This window comes from Miniopterus schreibersii (genome assembly GCF_964146895.1).
Source record: "Miniopterus schreibersii genome assembly, chromosome: 12".
NCBI lineage: Eukaryota > Metazoa > Chordata > Mammalia > Chiroptera > Miniopteridae > Miniopterus > Miniopterus schreibersii.
Window position 1 is genome coordinate 51,615,373 of NC_138112.1, and position 23,232 is coordinate 51,638,604.

Consider the following 23,232-nt stretch of genomic DNA (forward strand, 5'->3'; position numbering starts at 1 on the left):
CATCTCCTATTGTGCACACATAGTGATATTTCTCAGACATTTAAAGCCTGAGAATAATTACTTAGACTATAGGAGAAAATAAATGATTGCCTGTTGAGTTGTTGCTAAGGCATAATAGGGAGTGTGCTTAGTGATTCACATTCTCACTTACTACTTGAGACAATCTATCAAGTTATGTTACTATCTTGACTATAAATGAGGGAATCAAATCATAGAAGTTAAGCAATTTGTCCAAAGCTATAAATCTGAAAAGTGAGGCAAAGATTTGGATTTGTGTTAGTTGTGTTGTATAGCATTAACTCTTCTGCTATAAGAACACATTTTGAAAATTAACATTTATTGAACACCTCTCGAGGTGGAACTTTAGAGTTAAACATTGTGACAGGAAAAGAGACCTCATTTTTTTTTCTGTTCACTAGTCTGCCAGTAGGTAGATGAAATAGCATAGCACTGCTCAGGATAATTTCTCCATGGAAATATATTTACCATGTGACATTTTCAAAAATCTAGTGGATTTACTGTGCCTTCAATAATATATACAGATTCCTACTGATTCTCATTGATTTCACCAGCAGTGTACTAGTCTAAGCCACTATCTCTAGCCTGTAACACTGAAGATGTCTCCTGAAATGGCCTTTCAACTCCACTCTTGACCCTCTACACTCAAGTTCCAAAAAGCAGTGTGGGCAACATTTTGAAGATATAAATTACATCATATTGTATCTTGCTCAGAAACCTTCAAAATTATCCTGCCAAACTTGGTTTTGACTCCTGGCTCCCTCCCTGGCCTCATTGTTTACCCCTCTTTCAGTTCTAACCATGTGACAGCCACACTGGTCCTACTGAAGCCCAAATCAGACAGTTCATTCTTGCCTCATAGCTTTTTTTCCCTGTTTGGAATGATTTTCCCATTATTTGCACTACTTTTTCACACATGTCTTCGCAGAAAGGCCGTCCCCGATTATTCTATGAAAAAAGCACATCTGGGTCTCTGTCTCTTGTCTCTGATGGATTTAGCTTTGTAGCTCTTGTTACTGTTTGAAACTGCATTATATGCTTCTTTAATGTCTGGCTCCATGCAGGATGTAAGGATGTAATCCTCCCCCCACTTGTGTTTGTATGTGTGTCTACAATATTTCTTATATGAATGAATGGGTGGATGAATGAAAGTTGAGTACTAAAGCCACTGAGATTTTTATTACTTGAAATCAAAAGCAAGTTTAGCTACTACATATTCACATAAAGTGTCTGGTTACTTAAACTTAGCTAAAGGTCTTCATCTAACTTGTTAGGGACTCATTGAGAGACCAGGTCATTGTTTAGATTTTTATTGGAGTTGTTTTTACACTTTCATTTTTTTCTGTTTCCTTGCATGTATTTTTAGTTTGTTTCAAGGAATTCAAGTTCTAAAATATTTTGCTATCTTTGTAGTGTGATTGTCATCACACACTGACTTGAACTCTTGACTTTGTGAGAAATAAAATAGTTTTTTCCAAAATAAATATAAATTCATCTGACTTTTAAAATATAGACAGTGTAAGCTATAATAGCAAGCAAAACTTGGGCACTGTATAAACGTAATAGGAAGGTGAAACAAATTTATAAATAGGTACAATGAATGTCTTTTTGCTTAAGGGACCATATGCAAAATAAAACAAAGCAACAACAACAAAAAACACACAGTATAACGAGATTTTTCATGGGAAGTAAATGCCAAATCAGCTTCCTTTTGGGCTTGCATTCTTTCTGAAGTTCAAGTAAATCATGTTGTGTAATTTCAGGAAAAGAGGAAAGGAAGATTATTTTCATGGAAAAATGACATAAAGCAATATAAAACAAAATATTAAGGGAAATAATGTGTGTGGGGAGGAAACAGAAAAAAGTTGACATTCCAATCACTACTATGTAATCCAAGAGGTGGTGATGGCATCTTATTTGTAGTCACATACTTGATAAGTGCACAGTAAAGATGCAGACATTTTTATTCTGTTGAATTCTTCCATGAGAAAAGGTCCTGGCTTAATTAGTGCAGGGGATAATTACATTTTGGTTCTAGCATCTACTCTTCATGAAAGCGACAAACTTTTGGTAATTTACATTAATGTTAACCAATCTGAACTTATAAAAATTAGAATAATGAAGTGACATTTTTGGTTGTGTGATTTCTTCTTACTAGTTATTAGTTGTGATAATAGTGACAATCTGGCTTAGCTTTATTCACAGTGTGCAAATTATTTAACTTCAGCCTGGCAGGTGTAACTCAATGGTTAAGTGTCAGCCCATGCACCAAGAGGTCACTGGTTCAATTCCAGGTCAGAGCACATGCCCCGGTTGCAGGTTCAATCCCTGGTAGGGGGCATGCAGGAGGCAGCCAATCGATGTTTCTATCTTGCTCTCCCTCTCCCTTCCTCTCTCTCTAAAATCAGTAAAAACATATTTTAAAAAAATCATTTAACTTCAGTTTCCTCAGGATAGTGATATAAACGTCCACTTCCCAGTGTTGGTTTGGGCTATATATGTGAAGCAGCTAACATAGAATGAACACTAGTAGTGTTCTGTGTGTCAGCTCCAGGTCACACAGACCAAGTTTCACATCTTGCCTCCTTCATCACTACCTGAGTAAACTGGGAATGTTATTTAACCTCCCTGAGCCTTTCTCCCCCCCCTTAAAGTAAACATTAAAATGCTCCTTTTGTGATAGTTGTGGGATTATAAAAGATAATTCATTTAATGTGCTTATCATAAAACATGTTATATTTAAGCACTCAAATGGTAGCACCTGTCATCACTCTTCAGTGGATTAATAATGAGTTAGCATATGAAATAGAGGTGCCTAAATTTTAGCAGACAGGCTCTTAGAGGCCTGCTAGGAAACCTATCCAGTTAGTGCAATAAATCTACCATTTGGAGAATCATCAAACTCTACCCAACACTATAAGCATCCACTTGTATGATCCTACAGTGCTAGTTCTGGGGGATTTGACTGACTTCAAAGAAAAAAATAAAAAGAGCTAAAATGATTAAAGATTAAAGTATGTACAGAATTTTGAAGTACATTTCTCTGTTTTGATGTTTAAATAATTAATTAGAAAATACATTCAATGTAAAACAGAACAGAAGTTTTCCCACCATTGGACTCAATGTAATTTAGGTCATAAACTGATTCTTTATTAAATTGGAAGCAAAGTTGAAAAATTCCATCTGGGACAGAAAGTATTATTTTCTTTATTTGGAGATTTCTTCTTGTAAAGTCTTTAATGTATTAAAAGTAACTTTCATGAAATTTTTGTGACGATTAGATTATTTTTTTAACGCCATTGATGAGGGCTCTACCCTTATGAATAAAGTACTTCCCAAAGTACTTTAATACCATCAACTTCTAATACCAACTTCTAATACCATCAGCTTTGGGGATTAGAATTTCAACATATGAATGTTTTTTGGGGAGACACATATTGAGACAATAGCAATAAAGAACAAGTGTTGGATTGAATTCTACCTCTAACATTTAACCTCATAGCTATTTTAAATTACTTCATATAAATCTTAGTTTCTCTATCTCCAAAATGGAGTAAATAATATACACTTCATGATGGTATTGCCAGGATTGGATAGCACAATGCATGGGAAAGCAAGAAGCAAATACATAGTTTAAACATAAAAGGTCTTAATACAGGCAATGTGGTCTTCATTTTATTTAAATGCCAAAATCCAGTCAGATTTAAAGTAGATAAAGATACTTAACCCAACTGTCACAATTTTCAAAAAGAAAACATTGAAACTCTTTGTTCTTGAATTTTAGATTCTTCTTTGAATTTTATGATTCCTCAATCTTGAGAATATTTGTATAGCTCACTGATGTCCAAGACAGCAAAGCTCCTAAGTAAGATTTCTAAAGTTGGGAAAGAAACAAAATCCTAACTCTATCTGAAAGAAACCTAAAAATAAAACAAGAGAAGAAGAGGGAAAGCATATTTCCAGAATAGAAAGTACCCATAAAATTCACACGAATAAAATATATTTCAAAATATCAAGTCCAAGAATTCTGATTGGAATATATTCTTAGAAAATGGAAGTTGAGTTTTCAATTAGAGGAGCATGAGACTTTGCTATTAATTTAAAAAACAATAATTCTTTGCTATTTAATATGTACTAGCACTTTAATATTTATTAACACATTTAGTTCTCAGAAGAGGCTTAGGGGATAGTTGTTCCTAGGGGTGAGGAAACCTAAACCCAAAAGTTTAAGTGACTCACAAAAGGTAGACATAGGACACAGATACAAGACAGTCTGACCCTAGTATCCCTGTTCTTAGGTATAGAGTTTAATATATCCTGTTTATTATATTATCTCTTAGTTTATATTCTAGGGGTATATTAGAACCCTTTGAACCTACTCTCAGTCCTCAAACAGATGGAGCACATACCCTATTCATGGACATTTTCCCTTTGCCTGGAAGCTTTTTGCACCACATATCCACAAAGCACACCCCTTCTTGCCTTTGACTTCCCATGTAGACACCACCTCCCAAGAGCACTTCCTTGACCACCCTATTGCGCTACCTTTATACCTAATATGTGTGTGAGCTTTTAAATGATTCTTAATGTTCTTCATGTCATATTCTAGTTTTATTGGCTTTATTCTATCTTTCCCACTATTTTGATAAACAGTGCCTAAAGCAATGAGTGGTATATTGAAAACACTTAATAAATGTGTTGAATGAGTAGGTAGTCATGAGCCAAATGTTATGTATGCTAGCAGCTCTGAATATGTTATTTCATTTATTCTTAAAACCATCCTTCTAGGCATGGATATCATTATTCCACTGTCACACATGGGGAAACCAATTTAAATATGTCAAATAAATTTAACAGATGACTGTAAGTACTTAATATCTGAAATAGGATTGAACCCAGTTCCATGATTTCAGAGTTCCAACTTTTCCCATTACTCTGCTGCCTTTTTAATTACTTTAAATGAAAAGTCAGGAAAATGAAGGTTTTATCTCCACGGTAAGCCGTTATTTTATAGCATGACAGTATGTTTTTGTAGAAGATGTCCATTAAACTAAGTGTGTAGTTTTGCAACACTCTTTCTACATACTATCAGAATCAAAACAAAGCTCTGATTGTTTTCTTCTAACCCACTTTCATCTCTCTTAGTACCTTGACTGAGATATGCAATTTAAGATCTTCATTAAAAAATAATGTGCAATTTCTTGAACCTAGGGACTTGAAGGGGCACATTCATCCTTAACCCTATGAGCCCCAGGGCCAAGTCAACTGTGAAGCTTTTTATAACAATCAAAAGTCTATTTACAAGTGGCCAAAGTAATCTGCTCTATTTCAAGAAAAATAAATGTTTCCTTTTCTTTCGTTCTTGCAAAATTATTTTATGAAGCCTTTATATTCTTGAAAAATATAATCATGATATTATCCTGCTACTTTCTTATAAGTGCTTGACTGCTTGGCTCAGAACCCATTTTTAGGGACATGCATATAATCACCTTCCTGTATGAGAATGCATCTTTGGTTAAGGATGACAGTCGTGTGATGTGATAAGTGTAGAGGTGGTCTGACAAAAAGGATTTTTGTGGCTATAGTTCATCAGAGATGGAATGTGCAACTAGTGCATTCAAATAACTTTTCCATTATTTCTAATAAAACTTGTCCTAAATTGAATATTTTAACTCTATGTAGAGTTTTTAAAAATACATTGGTGTTTGAGATTGAATCCCATAGTGAATTTTCAGCAGCTCATTTAGAAATGCATATTTCCAGAGCTTGGAAATACACATTACTTATGTGAATGGTAACTGTAATAAAATTAGAACATTTTCCTCTATCAGTATTTGTTGCCTTTGGATGAAAATATATTTATTTAGATGTGTAATAAGTTTGATTGATTATAGGGTTTTGAGCAACTTTAATACAATGTGTGAACCTGTTATATGTGAGGTATTGTATAAAATGATGTCTTGGAAATGTCTTAAGTAGGTTAAGATCATTAATCAATAGACATAGGATCAAAAGCCATAATAAAATAACATTCAATAGAGCTAAAGTTGGGCACCAAGTAAAAGAAGTCTTTTAATCCTCACAGATTTTTTTCTTTCTTTCTGGCCATAAAGATACTAAAAGCCTCAGAATTCAAGCTGGAGTTTGCCTTGGTTTTTGTTTTCATAACTTATTCTGGAAGTTTAGGCAAATCAACAAACTTCACTGGAATTCGTTTATAGAAAAAAAAAAAAGAAAAGTTTGGATACATGACTTCTAAACTGCTTTTAAATTTTAAGTGGATTTTTTGGAGATAACCAATATAAAATCTTTAGAATCTTGTATCATAGCATCTTAAATAACTGATGGGCTCTTGGGAAATATCTAATCCACTGATTCCCAAATATGACTCATTACTGAGATTGATAGATGGCTGTTGAAACATGCAACTCCTCCAACTCCACGTCAGGGATTTCTGTTTCCATAAATCTGAGGTGTGGCCATGGAAAATGTATTAATACTTTATGGGTAAGTCCAATAAGCAATGCCAATGAGAAAACTGAGGTTAAATGTATGGTTTTTCTCAATAAGTAGAATTTCTCAGAGAAGTCTTAGAGAAATATGAAATTGCAAAAAGAAATGAAGAGCCAAGGACAGGGTAAATATTTTAGTAAAATCTAAGTGAAACCATGATAATTTTTCTTGTAAGGACTATATATATGTGTATATAGTCCTTACATATATATATAGTCCTTACAAGAATTATAACTCCAAAAGGCAGGAGACAGATAAAAGGAGCTAAATAGGGTTCTAAGGTCTATGCATTTTTCAAGAATTGACAAATACCAATTTATTTCACTTTTTAATTGAATTTTTTGGGGTGGCATTGGTTAACAAAAGACAAAGTACCAGTTTGTTAAACTCAGATAAGTGTGCTGTATTATGGTAGTCACTAAGCAGACTAAAGTATGCAAAATAACATTTCAGGGAAATAGGAATAAAGACAGTAAGTAAAAGATAACAGTCAATCTTCCTGGAAGGTGAGACTGATGGACACTTAGGTAGCTTGCCTGTGTTGGCTATTGTGAATACTGCTGCAGTGTTTATGGGGATGAAAATACCTGTGCAAGATAGTAATTTCATTTCATTTGGATTTGTATCCAGAAGTGGGCTTGCTGGGTCATATGCTAGTTCCGTGTTTAAGTCTTTGTGAAACCTCCACACTGTTTTCCATAGGGGCTGGACTAACTTATATTTCAATCAATAGCGCACTAGTGTCCACTTTTATCCGCATCCTTACCAACACTTGCTATTTCTTTTCTTTTTCTTTTTTTCCCATCACCTTACCCCAACACTCCCTTGGCAAACACCAGCTTGTCCTCTCTCTGTGGGTCTGTTTCTCTTATGTTTTGTTTATTCATTTGTTTTGTGCGTTTTTTAGGTTCCACATATAAGTGAAATTTTACAGTGTTTGTCTGTCTTTGACTTATTTCACTTAGCACAATACCATCCAGGTTCATCCATATGTTTGCAAAAAGCAAGATTTCATTCTTTTTTGTTGATAAGTAAAATACCATTGTATCTTTGTTTTCTTTACTCACTCACCTATTGATGGACATCTAGGCTGCTTCCAGATGTTGGCTATTGTAAGTAATGCTGCAGTGAACACGGGTGGATATACCTTTTTGAATTAGTATATTGCTGGGTTGCATGGCATCTCTATTTTTAATTCTATAAGGCATCTTCATTCTGTTTCCCACAGTGGCTGCACCAATTTACATTCCCACCAACAGTGCACGAGGATTCCTTTTTCTCCACCTCCTTACCAGGGCTTGTTATTTGTTGTTTTTTTGATGGTAGCCATTCTCACTGGTGTGAGGTGATATCTCATAATGGTTTTAATTTGCATTTCCCTGCTGATAAGTGACATTGAGCTTTTCATGTACCTGTTCACCATTTGTATGTCTTCTTCAGGGACATGCAGGTTGTTTGCTCATTATTTTTTACATATTTTGGATATTAACTCCGTATCAAATATATGATTTGCAAATATGTTTTTCCATTACATAGGTTCCCTTTTCATTCTGCTGGTTGTTTCTTTTGCTGTGCAGAAGTTTTTTAGTTTAATTCACCATTTAATCTCCACAATCATAGTCATTTTTCAATAAGCAATATTGCCACTGTCTCAAAATCCTGACCCAGAAAATATAATTTAGGATTAATTTGCTTCCAGATTAAAACATTCCTCTGATGCACTGCCCAGTGTAATAAAGTTGCATTCTCTGACAGTCTTTAGCCCCACCCAGCTGATCTTTTGTGTACAGGAATGTGAATGTGAACTTATAATACCAAGTTATTAAAGGCATCTCTCTGCGGCCTCTCTATGTCCTCACTTAGCCCATTTCACTTTTCACTGCAGCTTCTCTGAGATGGGGTTAGTGCTGCTCTCACTTAAAGACAGCAAGACATCTTCAAGAAAAACAACTCTAGAATTCTTCCACCCTATTGAAGTCAGTTGCCTCGGAGAGGCGTGAGTACGGAAAACTTCTGAGACCCAGCTCTGCATCTTTTATGTCTTTTGGATTTCCCAGTGAAAATAATTACTGGAAAGCCTGGAGTTATCACTGATTCTAATACAGTGATTTTGCTCCCTCCTCTGATTTGTTTAAATTTATCTTTATTGTTGAAAGTATTACAGAGCTGTCAATGAATTTTGCAATGTCAGCTGTGAAGTTTGAACTGGATTATCTTTCTTCTGAAGGCCTGAGACATGAACATGCTTCCAACTCAAATTTTACTTTAACCTCTTTGACGGAACCCTCTGGTGATTCCAGTCGGCTGGAACTTCAGCACTCCAGTTCTGTCCCCGCTGGTAAGCTCAGCTTTAGACTGATATTACTGAGTACCCTAACTTACATCTGCACTTCTCTAATGTCAGATATGTAAAAGAGAAATCTCCATGGCACTTACTTTGCAGTGGTAGAGCTGATGCTAATTTTAGCTTTTCGTGTTATTTTTTCTCAAAAATATATAAATCTTTCACAAAAGGAACAGAGGGTTTTGCCAATAGAGGGAAATGTCAGAAAAGAAATTCAGTGAACTAAGAAAAATATTAATAGGTAAGTAGGTTTTGTGTGTGTTTTTTAATGCTCAAGATTTTCAAGGCTTAGTTTTATTTGGGATGATTGATAAAACTGGGGATTTTATTCATAAACTGCAAAAAAGAAAGTTCTGCCATCTTCCATCTCTTGTATTTATGTTTTATTTTACGTAATTATATGAAAGACGATATGTTCTTTACCTTCTCGTTCAGAACAAGAGAATATTCCTGTTGGCTATGTTAATTTATGACTTGACTTAGATTCTACACGAGATGACAGTATTGATAGATTCAATGTGTAGAATTCCTAGTTTGACAACTATAGGTGTTCCTTATCGGAATTGCAGTTTTCATTCTCGTTCTGTGATTTTGAGTAAATAATGCTGTACACTAATAGTTTGCAGTTATCAAAAATTCTGAGGGTTTTGTTTATAATCAACAGCTATGATATGTCAATAATGAATTAATTGTGGTTTGTAGAAAAATTTTGTAAATAAATAAATATGTTAAAAGTCCAAAAGGAAAATTTCATTATGATTTGTTTATCTTTCCCCATTAAGAAAAGTCAGTGTAATGTGAATGTGAAAGCTAAGCAAAGACTTTGCAGCTCTAATGTTACTGGACATTAATCTTTGTCCAATAAAAAGTCCTTGTAGAAATAATGAATACTGTTTTACAACCAGAGAATTCTTCTAAGGGAATTCGGCACACGTTTATTTTTAAATGTTTGAAAAGAAGTTTTATGTGACTCACAACCAATCGCTGACTTGTAGTTTGTAGATTCTTTTGTTATTACATGACTTATTTTACAATATGGGCAGTTCTATAAACAGGAGGTCACAATCTTTTGTATATATTTCTTTCAACTGTAAGAAAAGAGATCTCCAGGTTATCTTTACTAATTTTTAAACCTACAGTTTTATTAAGTGGAAACATCAGTTCTTTATAAATTAACATAGCTTATTACAATATATTTGGATAGGAAAAGAAAGTTTATAAACAAAGTATTTGCCAATGCTATCATGATTTAAATTCCTATGTTCTTGATTTAAATTCCTGTGTTCTTTTTGCCATTTTTTGTCTTCTATTTATCTCTGTCTCTGCAAATCTATTTCAGTAGATTCAGGAGTTGTCTTTGTACAGTTCACCTTCACATCTATAGCTCAAGTATGAACTCCTCCCCACAGCCAGTAAGACACTTTTATCTCAGTATCCTGGCAGTGCCTCAGATTCAGCGCAAATAAGCTCCCTAGAAATGCCACTTCCTTCTTACATTCTTACTTTTGTCAATAACCCCTAAATCACCTCTAACATTCCTTAGCATTTATTGCAGTATAAATTTCATGTTCATTAGTATGCACATTAGTTTAATATTTGTCTTCTCTACCTTTGTTCACTGGTACAGCCCCATCACTCAGTAGGGTGCCTGGCAATAAAAGGTTCTTTATGTTTTGATTCATGACAGCCTGGCTAAGGGACTGAAAGATTAGCCCCCTTCATATTCTGTAGTGCATGCACTGAAGTTTGAGAACGATGTGTTTTGTCAGTGGTCGTGATAGGTTCATTGGCAAGGGCTCCCTACAGAGATTTTCCCATTACTACATTTTCAATTTTTGGTGATAGTAATCTATAATCAACTTTTTTGGTCTTTGGATTCTCCTCCTATTGAAAAAAGTTTAAGGTAAATGAACTCTACCTTATAGACAACTTGTGAGAACTATTGAGATTCCATAGGTATGAGTTATCTTCAAGGTAGTATATTAGTGAGAGGTGTAAAAACTGTTTTTGTAAACAATGGAACATGTTTCTCGAGGCTAATTGTTTGTGCCTGTGGGTAATCCGCATCTAATGCATGTGATTAACTAAATGACCAAATAATACAGTGTAGTTTATCTTTCAGTGAATTTTCTGTGATAGGGAATATTTGTTTAAATCAAGCTGTATATGTATTTTATCTGCCAAAATATTATGTTGAAATTATCACATAATTTGTTACCTGAGAGTACCATTGTATAGGAGAGTACCATTGTGGAAATTGTCCTTCATTTGAAACTTTTATGGACCATTGAAGAGTCTAGAATCTATTTTGTCTGATCGATCTTTTTGCCCTATTTCCAAGAGTCAAGTTGTATTAATTCAAAATATATTAACTAAATATTTGTGATTGAGAGTTAGAGCCTGGGCTCTATATGAAAATGAAAACAAGATGACAGTTGAAGTGGGGAAGGGGTTCTGTCCTTAAGTCTCAGTGGTGTGGCCATAGGTACTTAACATGCATATGCAAGATTCCTAGCATAAGAACATTAAACAAAACAGGTGAATGTTCCTCTTTTGGGGGAGTTCCTGTCAGTTCAGCTGTTCAGACAAAAGCAAATTTTCAGTAAGCTGATATGAAGCAGCCCCTAGGGACATAAAGGGCCAGGAGGTAGGACTGAACATAGATACTATCTAGGGGAAAACTGAGAAAAGAGAGAAGAGCCCTGGAAGGGTGAGTACAACAAATTAATTTAAATTGTTATTGGTCAAACAGAAGTAGGAAATAGCATGGGAAAATATAGAAGAGATTGTACATTTACAACAGAAAGTTTATATGAAGGGTGAGAAGGAGGGCTTTTTAGAAGGGTTTGACTGAAACCTATATAATTTTATTAACCAATGTAACCCCAATAAATTCAATAAAAAGAAAAAATATTCAAATAAAAAGAAGGGTTTGATTCTGAATTCATCTGGAGGTAATATGTAAATATAAGAAAAAATACGAAAACACTCTGCCAAGTAGGTAAATGGATCAGTAACCCCCCCAACACACACACACACACACACACACACACACACACACACACACACACACACACACTATATGCATGTGACTTTGTTCCAATAACCACTAGACAAAAGCCTTATGTTAGCAGACTTTTGTACCCAGTTAAGTGTTTTAGCTGTTAGATATTCGGTGTCGATTTCATTGAAATATTATCAAATAGAAAATAAACTCCCATAGCATAAGAGATATGTTGTATTTCTCTTCTATTCCCCAAAGAAGGACCAGTAGAGAGAGCTCCTTGAACAAGAGCTGAATTGCTTGTTCCTAATATGACTTTACAAAGATGGACCAATTGATAGAAACCTTTACTTCCTGTGTGGAATTTTTAAATATGACTCTGATCTCTTAATGGCTCTGCCTGGGGGCCTTCAACTCATTCTGTCTCAGGGAGAGCAATCTAGGTTCATATAATATGCATACGTTGACTGCCTTGGCAGAAGTGAAGAGTTAATGCTAATGTGATACTGTTAATGCTAATGTGATACTGTAACCTCAACAACTGTCATTTCGTTAAATGCCTGCTGAAAGTATTCTGTTAGACTTTGAGTATATAATCAAAATCGTGAATTAAAAAGTGGCCTTTCTGATAACATACAAGGGAGTGCTAATGGAAGTATTGATAAGTGGTCATTGCATTACTGCATAATACCTGATGGAGTTCACTAAGCTGGAGAGAGAGAGAGAGAGAGAGAGAGACAAGATAGATGATAGATAGATATCACTTCTCAAAGGTTTCCAGGTATCATGTCTTCCTGATACGAGATAAAAAAATTTACCCTATTTTTTTGGAATAGACATTAGTACCTTTGCTTATCCAATACTTTATATAAAAACAAGGCTCGTGATGAAATATTTATGAGATTCTCAGGTTGGCATGATGAAATATAGCCACAGTCTTTATTCATAAAGCTCCTTCTGGGAAGCACTTGACAAGGAGCTAAGCTCTCTTTTAAGTAGTGGGGGTGTTTTCATCTAAAGTACGAAATCAGGTATGCTACCAATAATTTATAGCCAATTATAAAATGTACCTTACTGTAGCTTACAATATTATTCTCTTTTAAAGTACAGTAGATTCAAGATTCTCTTGTACTTTAATCAGTCTCACTTTAAATCCAATGGTTTTTTAAAGTGGGAGACAAAATAGTGGGGTTCAGGTACATACTATGAAATTAGTCAAACCCTGCATGTATGAAGTATGTTCTTATGTAAAGGTAGAAACAAAATTGAAAACCGCTATTTAGTTATATAAACAAGAGCATAGAGGTTAGTGAAGAAGCTATTCTGGAAAGAAATTTGACATTATCTTTCAAATGGATTTTATATGATGCATAGCCTGGATTCAGAAACTGTAGTTCTAGGAATTTGTTTCAAATAAAATCAGGTAAGTATACAGAAATAATGGAGCAAAGATGCTTATTGCAGTGTTGCTTTTAATAGGCAAAATGGAAAACAAATTAAGAGTCCAGCAACATTGTATTTAGTAAATAATTAAACTATAGCATACCCCCAAGAAAGCATGTTTTAGACATTGATATTATAGAAAATGTTATTAGCATGGAAAATATTTAGGCCATGACATTGAGACAGAAAAACTACACGTAGATGTTTATAAGTGAGTGAGATTTGTGCAATAAAAAATACAAGAAAAACATACACCAAAATAGTAAAATCTATTAGTCCAAGGGATAGGACTACAATAAAACTTACCTTTTTTATTTTTGCTGTTTTCTACATTGATTGATCATGTATTAATTTTACCTTTTCATACAACTTGTATGAAGGTTCTGTAATATAGTTTGAACATGTTTATGTCAGTTTAGTCTTTTAGTTTCCTGAAAGTTAAGCGAGAGACGAGCCTCTTCCAGGGCTTACAGTCTACACTCCCGTGTCACAATCTCTCTTCATTCATGTGTCTCCCCTCCTGTTTCTTTCTAATGCATACCCCTCTGGACCCTGACTTGGTCCTGTTGTACCCTCGTCCACACTGGACTCCTCACACCCCACAAATATCACATTCTGTTCTGCATCCTCTGTCCCCTGCTGTCTCACTCAAGCTCACCTCTTGAGCACAACTCCAGCATCTGTATTGCTGAAGACCCTCGTGAGAATACGGGAGCCATCGCAAGTGATTGGGAATGAGCACCCCATTCTGCCCCCCGGGCCCAGCACTGTGAGAGGTGGAAGCAGTGTTCTTTCCTCTCCCAGCATAAGTGGCAGATGTTAAAAAATGGTAAGGGATTTGGCCTGGCTCTGAAAAGTCACATTAGAAGTGTAATATTATACCTCAGTCACATGATGACTTAATTAAATTTTGCCAAGCTATCCTGGAAAGCCAACACTGTGTGTTATATCGTTTCTTATGGGAAAGATTTTCTGTCTCCTGTACAGTGGGCTTTTGGATTAACTCTGACAGCAAACACATCTGCTTGGAAGTTGGGACTGATCACTCGAGGGAAACGTGAGGCAGCCATTCCTTGTAGTGTTTGCCAAAGGGAAAATCAGTGATAAAGAATATGTGTTCTGGATTTTCAGAAGACTAATCAGTATGTTCCAAAGAGAATAGAAAAGGAAAGAAATTTTAAAGGGGTACAGACTTTTGAAGAGAAAGGAATAGGTCATTCGTGGGTAACGTAGGTTGACCACAGAACAGGGCATCATGAAGTATTCATTTGTGTTCCTATGTGTGCATGTGTTGGCTAGTTATTGCCATCCCTGCATACTTACCTGTTGCTTCCAGTATGAATAGTCTGGATTCATTTTGGGGAATTAACTCCTTTCCTACTCTTTGAAGATAAAGTCCATGCCCTTAATTTAAGCTGTGGCTGAAGTTCTGCCTTCCTTCCAAGCATTTCAGTTATTGGCCCAATAGATTCCTTATTGGTTATTTCTCAGTTGAGTCTTCTGTTACTTACAACAGGAAGAGTTCAGTGGTAGACGTGGTGGTAAATTTCCAGTTTAGGGTAGAATAGTGACAACAGACTTGCCTGGCTGGAGTGGAAAAGCCATGTTGTAGGGTAGTGTAAGTCTGGATAGAAAAGCAGGCCTCAAATACTAAATTAACAGCACTGACCAATGCGGTTGACAGGCAGCTCGGTGTTTGTGGGAGCCCCATCTTAGCCTTGCTCTTTTTTTCTAGTCAGGGCCTGGTAACATCAGGCTGGGCCCACAGCCAAATCATCCTTCTTAACTCACGGAAGCCTAACAAACTCTGGCCTTAACCTCTGCTCTCAGGTTCCTGACTCTATATTCTTTTGCAGCTAAAACATGAAAACTAAGCCTCATATAAAAGTTTAATGTGTCCCCAAGGCAACATTGAGATGTTCTCTTCCTCCCGCTAAAGAGAGATTTTTATTTAATTTATAGGGGCAGAAGGAGGAAACGGCTAATCTTAGGCTGTTTACAGAAACTCCTCCAGGGGCCTCCCACTGGCCTAGCCTGTCTGATTCCGTTCTATTTCAGGGTGGAGTCCGTGAGGGCTCTCCATGTGCCTGGTCTTTATTTCATGCAGGGATGTGTACTTGCATAGCCACTAAGAGATGTCATATTTAACCATCTGGGTAGGAACTGGGCCACAGATTCTCCCCATCTGAGAGCCTGTGGCCGCAGAGTTGCTGATATTAAGGACTTCCTGTGTTTCTATATTTTCAGGTTAACTTGGGGGCAAATCTTTCTTATATGGGGAAACGGATTTTTCTTTTCAGTAAGTGGTTTTAGGACTAAATACATGTCTTGGCAGTTGTGGTGATAATGGTTGTAGCAGTGAACATCTACCCTTCTTTATGAAAACTGTTAGCCAGGCTTCAAGAATCCTTCCTTTGCCCATTCCAGTCCCGATGTTAGTGGATAAAGCCGTATTCTCTATGAGTTTGTCTAACCATGGCATATCTTACTGTTTAGAAGGAAGACTTAAGATTGCCCAATCCGCCCAGCCGGGCGTGGCTCAGCGGTTAAACATCGACCTAGGATCCAGGCAATCAGGGTTCGATTCCTGGTCAGGGCACATGCCCGGGTTGCGGGCTGCAGCCGATCAATGACTCCCTCATCATTGATGTTTCTGTCTCTCTCTCTCCCTCTCCTTTCCTCTCTCTGAAATCAATAAAGATATATTAAAAAAAAAAAAAGATTGCCCAATCCGAGTGGACTTTAGGACTCTGGTTAGGAATGCTGGGCTTACCTTCTGGACTAGGGGAGAAGATGAGAGAGCCTGGTGTCAGAAGTGTCCGTGTAGCCTCATGATAGAGAAAAACTGGTAGAGGAAGCTGAGCCAAGAGATAGATGCCACTGAAACGGTTGGGTACAAACAAAGCTCTAACTGAAGCTAGACTGAACCCAGACTTAGTTCAGTTAAGTCCATTTTATTTTCTTAAAAGAGTTCATATCAGGATTGATGCTATTTATTTTTTGGTACTATAAAAAATGTGTTTCCCTCTGCCTCTTCCCTTGGAAAACTCCTTTTTCTCAAAATTCCTCCCCGTATTTTTTCCTCTGTGAAGATTTTTTTTGACACAGCTTGGTAGTCAGTCAGTCAATTAAAATCTCAATCATAGAACACAATGATAAGTGTACTTCTCTGCCTTCCTCACATTGTAGATCACTGTAATTCATGTTATAGTATTTATTTAGCGCCTATTCTGTGCCATACTGTGTTAAGTTTTGGGGATCTGGTGCCAAACAAGGCCAACATTGTTTGTGCTATGTGTGAATTTTTGAGCCGAGAGGCAATGTGTTTTAGCCAAAGGAAGAACTAGGGAAATGGCTAGTAACAAATGATTACACATGTTATATATTTTTTGTAGTCACACTAAAGGGGAAAACATAGTGCCAATTATTATGATCCATAGGCACCAGGATTGGCCTCTGTGTTGTAGTGTTTTGTTTTGTTTTAAATCAGTAGGAGCTGTTTCAGTTCTTGTAAACAACAGAAACATGAATTTACTGAATTAATACATGGTTCAAAACAGTCATCTCTGAAACTTTCCTGACCAACACCACCCCACAAAGATCTTAAATCTTTATTTAATATACACCTTTACCTTAATATATTTCTTAATTTTTGAGAGTTGATGCTTGGCTCTCATAAGCTGTACATCTTAGGTCTTGAAAGATTTCACAAATTGAAATTGCAGAAATATTTACTAAAGTAGATAAACTCTCCTTGAATTATAATGTCACCAAAAGTCACATATATACCACCATGCTTGACATCGTAGACTCTGGACTCAGACATCTTGGTTAGAATCCCATGTCTATCTTTTACCAGCTAGTTGACCTTGGACATGTTTTAAATAGCTTCTTGTATCTCGGTTTCCCCATCTGTATAAGAATAATGGTAGTACCTATTCATAGGGATGATATAAAGTCAAATCGGTTAATATTTGTTAAGTGATTAGAATAAAACCTGGGACACGGTACACGCTATAAAAGTATTTGAGATATACATGCAAATTTAAACTCAGATTATCACTAGATATTTGTTACTGTGCTTTTAAATTTTTAAACTTTTTAAAATTCCTTAATCATTTAGGGTGTTTGTTTTTTGGGTGCATGTATGTGTGTCTGTTCCTGTCTGAAGGAGCTGGGAAAGGAGGGGTGTCTGTGTCCATGCATGGACCAAAATGTTTAGTGGAGAGGGTCATCTCCTTTGTGACCAGTGTGATAATTAATGGACATTGAATTGCGAGCAGGAGAATCTGGGCACAGCCATGGCTGTATGCTTCGGCTATCCTAGGTTTTAAGAAACACTTTTGTTTACTTTCATAAAGTGAGGCAGCAGTCTTTATGGAGCCTATTTACAGAAATAGTTTCTTGAGGAACAGTGGATCTGGCCCTTTATGCCAAACACATCAGACCAAGACTGGCTGTTGCAGCCAATTCCAAACACTGACTGGAATGAATGGCCAGAGGAAGGACACTGTGGTGCACCTAGTAGTATCAATAATAAGCTGGCCTTTTCCTGGAGCCATTTGGAACCCTTGACAGACTGATTTTTCTCCCACTTTCTTTTTTCACATTCTGATTTTAATTTTTAAAAAATATATATATCTTTATTGATTTCAGAAGAAAGGAGAGGGAGAGAGAGAGAGAAACATCAGTGATGAGAGAGTCATTAATCAGCTGCCTCCTGCACGCCCCCAACTGGGGATCGAGCCTGCAACCCGAGCATGTGCCCTGACCAGGAATCGAACCCCAATCTCCTGGATCCTAGGTCGATGCTCAACTGCTGAGCCACGCCAGGCCGGGCTGAGTTTAGTTTTTTAAATTTTTATTGAATTTATTTAGGCGACATTGGTTAGTAAAATTATATAGGTTTCATGTGTACAGTTCTCTAATACATCATCTGTATGTTGTATTGTGTGTTCACCACCCAAAGTCAAGTCTCCTTCCATCACCATTTATCCCCCCTTTACCCTCTTCTACCTGCCCCCACCTCCTTTCTACTTTCCGTTTTAAATGTACAATCTCTTGAATTTTTCTCTTCTATATTTTCCCATGCTACTTCCTACTTTGTTTGACCAACAACAATTTAAATTAATTTGTTGCACTCACCCTCTCAGGGCTCTTCTGTTTTCTCACTTTTCCCCTAGAAAGTATCTATGTTCACTCCTACCTCTTGGTCTTTTATGTCCCTAGGGGCTGCTTCATATCAGCTTACTGCAAATTTGCTTCTGTCAAACAGTTGAACTGATGGGAACTCCCCCAAAGGGCAGTATTTTTTTAGAAAGTAACTAAATGTGCAAAGCTCTTAAGAGAACTCGATGTAAATAAACCTCCAATGTCAGGAACCGGCCTGAGAAATGAACAAACCTGAGTTCGATTGGTGGGAATGAAAGAGACAGACAAAGTTATGGGATCAGGAGGACTGTGCTCTAATGAGGAGCAGCCCCAAATGGCTTCAGTGCCTTTATTATATAGTAACAAACAAGTGATAATGTGGTGAGGGTGATGCAAAGTAGTTCCTTCAAGGCGGCATGAACACTCTTTCAGAGTAAACATCCTGCCTCCTGCGTAAGTCCAGACCATAGTAATATCTTTATCTCAGCTCCTCATGGGAACTTGTGGGGAGGGTCAAGTCCTTGGCTCCAGACCCTCAGGTGACGTGGACCATGTCCAAACAGTCACTGGCTCCCAACATTCCAATCTATTAAAGATAATTTTTTTCAGAAGAAAAATATTTAAACCCATAGCCCCATACCATGGCACATGTTTATTTTTATGTATAAACAAAACTGAGGAGAAGAGGGGAGAGCTGGTGTCCTGCATCATTGGAAAACTTGCTTCTAAGTTGTCACTTTTCGTTCCAGCTTGTGTGTTTGCCATCTGCTAGATCAGTGTTTCTGTCTTGGTACCATTGATATTTCTGGCCAGAAAAATTCTTTGTTGCAAAAATCTATCCTGCTCATTGTAGGGTGTTTAACAGCATCCCAGGCCTCAACAATGACAGTAGGATCCCCTATCCCCTGCCCAGTTCTGACAAAGTGTCGCTAGGCAGTGCCAGATGTCCCTGGTGGAGGATGCACCACTGCACATCTAAAAAATTCTTTTCCAGGAGCTGCTTAAACCTCTGGGGAAAAGAGATGGTGAGATGGGGAGCTTTAAGATAAATATGAGTTAGAAACTTGGGTAGAACTTCAAAGAGTTATACTCAAGGTTTTGTGTGATCTGAGCCTGCTTAATCATTCCATTTTTGTGGGTGGTGTTTGTTTTATTTGAGTAGAAATCTGCAATGACCAGCAGTGCAAAAGGAAGTCATATCTTGTTTTTATTATGGCAAAATAAACAAAACTCTGCCTTGGAATCTCTCAGTTTTTTTCAGGATTAATGTCAAATTTGGAAGTACCTCTCGCTTTTTATTTATAAGATTTGGTCTAATATGAGAAGCACAGGAAGCAGTAGTGCAGTTTGTGGATGTGACCTAATCAATAGGCTGCCCTGAGATAGTGACTCCTGAAAGTAGTTGGAGCAATGGCTATTGTGCTAGCTCAAATGGGGACAAGTGTGCTAGGCTTCATGAGTAGAGTATGCAGAATGAAAGAGGCCAGAAGACAACCAAAGAACCAAACCAAATGCTAGCCATAGGGTATACTATGTAAACCACGAGAGGGAAAAACAGCAAGAAATAATGAGCTCAGAGACTGTAATTTTCCTAAGGATACAGTCTGCAGCGAACCCCTGGTACCTCACAGATGGCATGTAGCATGTACTTTGAAATGTTTGGCGAATGGTAATGGCCAATGAATGAATAGCTGCTATTGTTTAGGGCCCAGGGCCCAATGAAAGGATCAGAGAAATAAACAGGGAGAACTGGGTGTGATTGAAACTCAAGAGGGACATGCATAAAACAACCTGGAAGCCACGTAGCAGGACTACTGAACCATCCTCTACAGCAGGGGTGGGGAATGTCTGGCCTGTGGGCCATATGGGGCCCAATAAATCATTTGGTCCGGCCCTGCCAAGGCACCCGCAGATGGGACTCAAAATTCAATAAATCTAGGAACTTTTTTCTTAGTTAATTTTTAAGGTGATAATTTTGTCTGGTCCTCGAATGATGTTATAAATATCCAAATGGCCCTTGGCAGAAAAAAAGTTCCCCACCCTCGATCTAGAGTAAAGAAAGCTTTTGACAGGGATGAAATCTGAGAGATCTGAAGTATGAGAAGGAATGAGCCTGCAAAGAAGAAGGCTGTGCATCCAGTTGGACAGCACAATAAATGATAAATGAGGAAGGAGGCATTGAAAAAATCGATGTGTACAAGGCACCGAAAATAATACTCCACATCTGGAGCATGGGATACACGTGGGACAATAGCAAACGATAAAGCAGGAGACATGGGCAAGAACCAGACACCTAAAGTACTTAAATTCATAATACATACTAACTTATACATTAATAAAAGCCTTTGGATGATTTTAAGCAGAGACATGACAAATCCAATTTCTTCTGTGCGGTAACTGTTTCTCACCTCTTGGCTCAAGTGCCCCTAGGAGCAGTTTTTGCTTAGGTCACCTTAGTATGTACAATCCGTTTAAGACTCTTTTAACCCCTATGTTCATATTGGGTCTTTTAATAAAACGATGCAAAATTGTTCCCTGCTACAATTTTATTTTCATATATTGAACACTTCTTGATCAGATGAAGTTTTCTTTAAGTCATATGAACAAATATGGCAGTTCACCTTTTAATAAAAGGCAAAAAGACCAGCATGGCATATCTTATTTTAGTTAAATGAATTTTACAACTAACTTAAATATATCATCCTTAAATCTCAATATATAAAAATTCAGACTAAACTCTGAAAAAAAGATGAAAATTTATACTCCTGAAAATTTTAATTACTGCCTCATGCATTTACTATCATTTTATGACTAATTATTTTCATCAGACACCTGCCTGGGTTTAGAAGCATATTTCTTTGGGAAACTGCTTTATTATGTGAGGTCATGGCTGGCTCATCTGTCTACTACTGCCATCTGCTGGTAATGGTTGAGAACACATGTTTACATCTTTTAGGTTCAGGAGATGTTTAAGGTGTTGATAAATAATAGTATTGTAAAATTAAATCCATTTGTAGAAAACAGAAATGAAGTAATCAGTGATTCATCTGATTACTTTCCCTTGAGTAGAGGGGAAGTAATCAACTTTCATTTATATACCCTGAGCCTTGTGAGGAAGAAGACAGAGTCTTTATTTGCGTGATTCTCCTCATATTTCCCATGTGCTTCTGGCAAACAGCTGTCTGCAACCATACCACCCCCTTCCTCTAGTACCTTATAGTCCTTGTCAGCATAGCAGTTCAAACAGCTACTTCCACTTGTGTGCAGTCAATAAGTTGAAAAGTTTTGGTTTTGAGTTTTAAATTTTTAAAGCAATAAAATATTTTAAAAGGAAATATGTGTGTATTTTTCATACCTGTGAGAGTTGATGGTGTGAGATACTTAGGAGTCAAAAATCCCAAATCATCATAAGTATTAGGTTCATTTATTCTGTGCCCCTTATCAAGTCAGAAATAGGGATACAAACGGTTCTAAAAGACTTTTTAATTTGGGAAAAACATATATGTTAGCCTAAGTCCAGTTATTCATATTTCAGTTTTAATTATTGAAGATTTTCTCTCTCTCATTGATCCCTTCCTCCCCCACTATTTCAAACATGGTAAGTTAGAATGATTAAGATATCTGGCAAAACTGGATGTGAATTACAGTGTTCACTCATGTGATATTGACAGTGGGCTTATCATATCTAAAATCCAGGTTTTTCATTCTATAGAATTCTCTTTAATTATATTAACTTTGAGTATATTGTTAGGATTTAATGTAATAAACTATGAAACCTTTAAGTAGAGCATCTGGAATAGGGTAAGTTTCAAATTATATTTTTCCCTTCTTTAAAGCATTTGGGTAATTGAGGTTCAAATAAATTTTAATTTTTAAATGGTTTGCTTATTTTCTTTTTATCAATGAGTATCATGTAAAATTTTATTTATTATATGATTTTTAGTTATACTTATGCCTTTGTCAAAATGTTCCCTGTTGCAATACATTTTATTTAATTTTACTTCAAAATTTTGAAAATAAAACAAAGTCAAGATATGTCATAATACATAGATCTTAAGAAATTACTATATTTAAAAAATGATTCTAAAATATATTTGAATTTTTTCTCTTTCTAAAAAGTCACAAGTCATAGAATAATTTAAAAATATATTTGTCTCTTTTCTTATAATAACAGTGAAGAGCTTTATTCTTTATATCATTCAGTGTAGGTACAAGGTTTTATCATAGGTATTTATTTTCTTTGTGAACTGACAAGAATTAATAATAGAAAAGCTATACATGCCCAAATGCATGTGTTAAAATTTAGATGTCAGTCTCTCACTCTAACAAGTGTTCTGTACTTTATAACTTAACACTTTGCATGCCATTGTTTAAACCTTCTACCTTGTACTATGCTTAAATGAAGGTGTTTATAAATGTCTTAAATTAGTGTGACTAGTAATTTTATATTTCTATCTATATTATAGTCAATGAGAGCACCCAAGATATAAAGTCAATGAAAACACTTTAAAATTTTAAAACACTGTAAAATGCAAGCTGCTATGCCTACTGATGGAGAGAGTCATCTAATCCCTGAGTATACTTGGGAGATTTCAGCTCTGTGTTGCTGGAACAATGTTCTGTTTGTTGTCCCATATAGAAAAAGAGCTAGATGAAAGTAAAAATTCTGTCCTATTGAGACCTAACTCTTGTTTGGATAAGTGATATTTCTGAGAACTCATTAACAATAGAAGGACAAAAAAATACCTCTAAGAATCCA

At 36.3% G+C, this 23,232-nt stretch overlaps 1 protein-coding gene across 1 annotated transcript in view; it reads left to right on the top strand.

Moving 5' to 3' along the window:
- Positions 1–8,703: 8,703 nt before the first annotated feature.
- Positions 8,704–23,232, top strand: part of ANO3 (anoctamin 3) — a gene marked incomplete at its 5' end in the record, with an annotated part of 218,119 nt that continues 203,590 nt past the window's right edge. The window contains one exon of the mRNA XM_081154128.1: positions 8,704–8,869. Within this exon, the coding sequence (XP_081010254.1) occupies positions 8,704–8,869 (166 nt within the window). The remainder of the gene's footprint in view (positions 8,870–23,232) is intronic.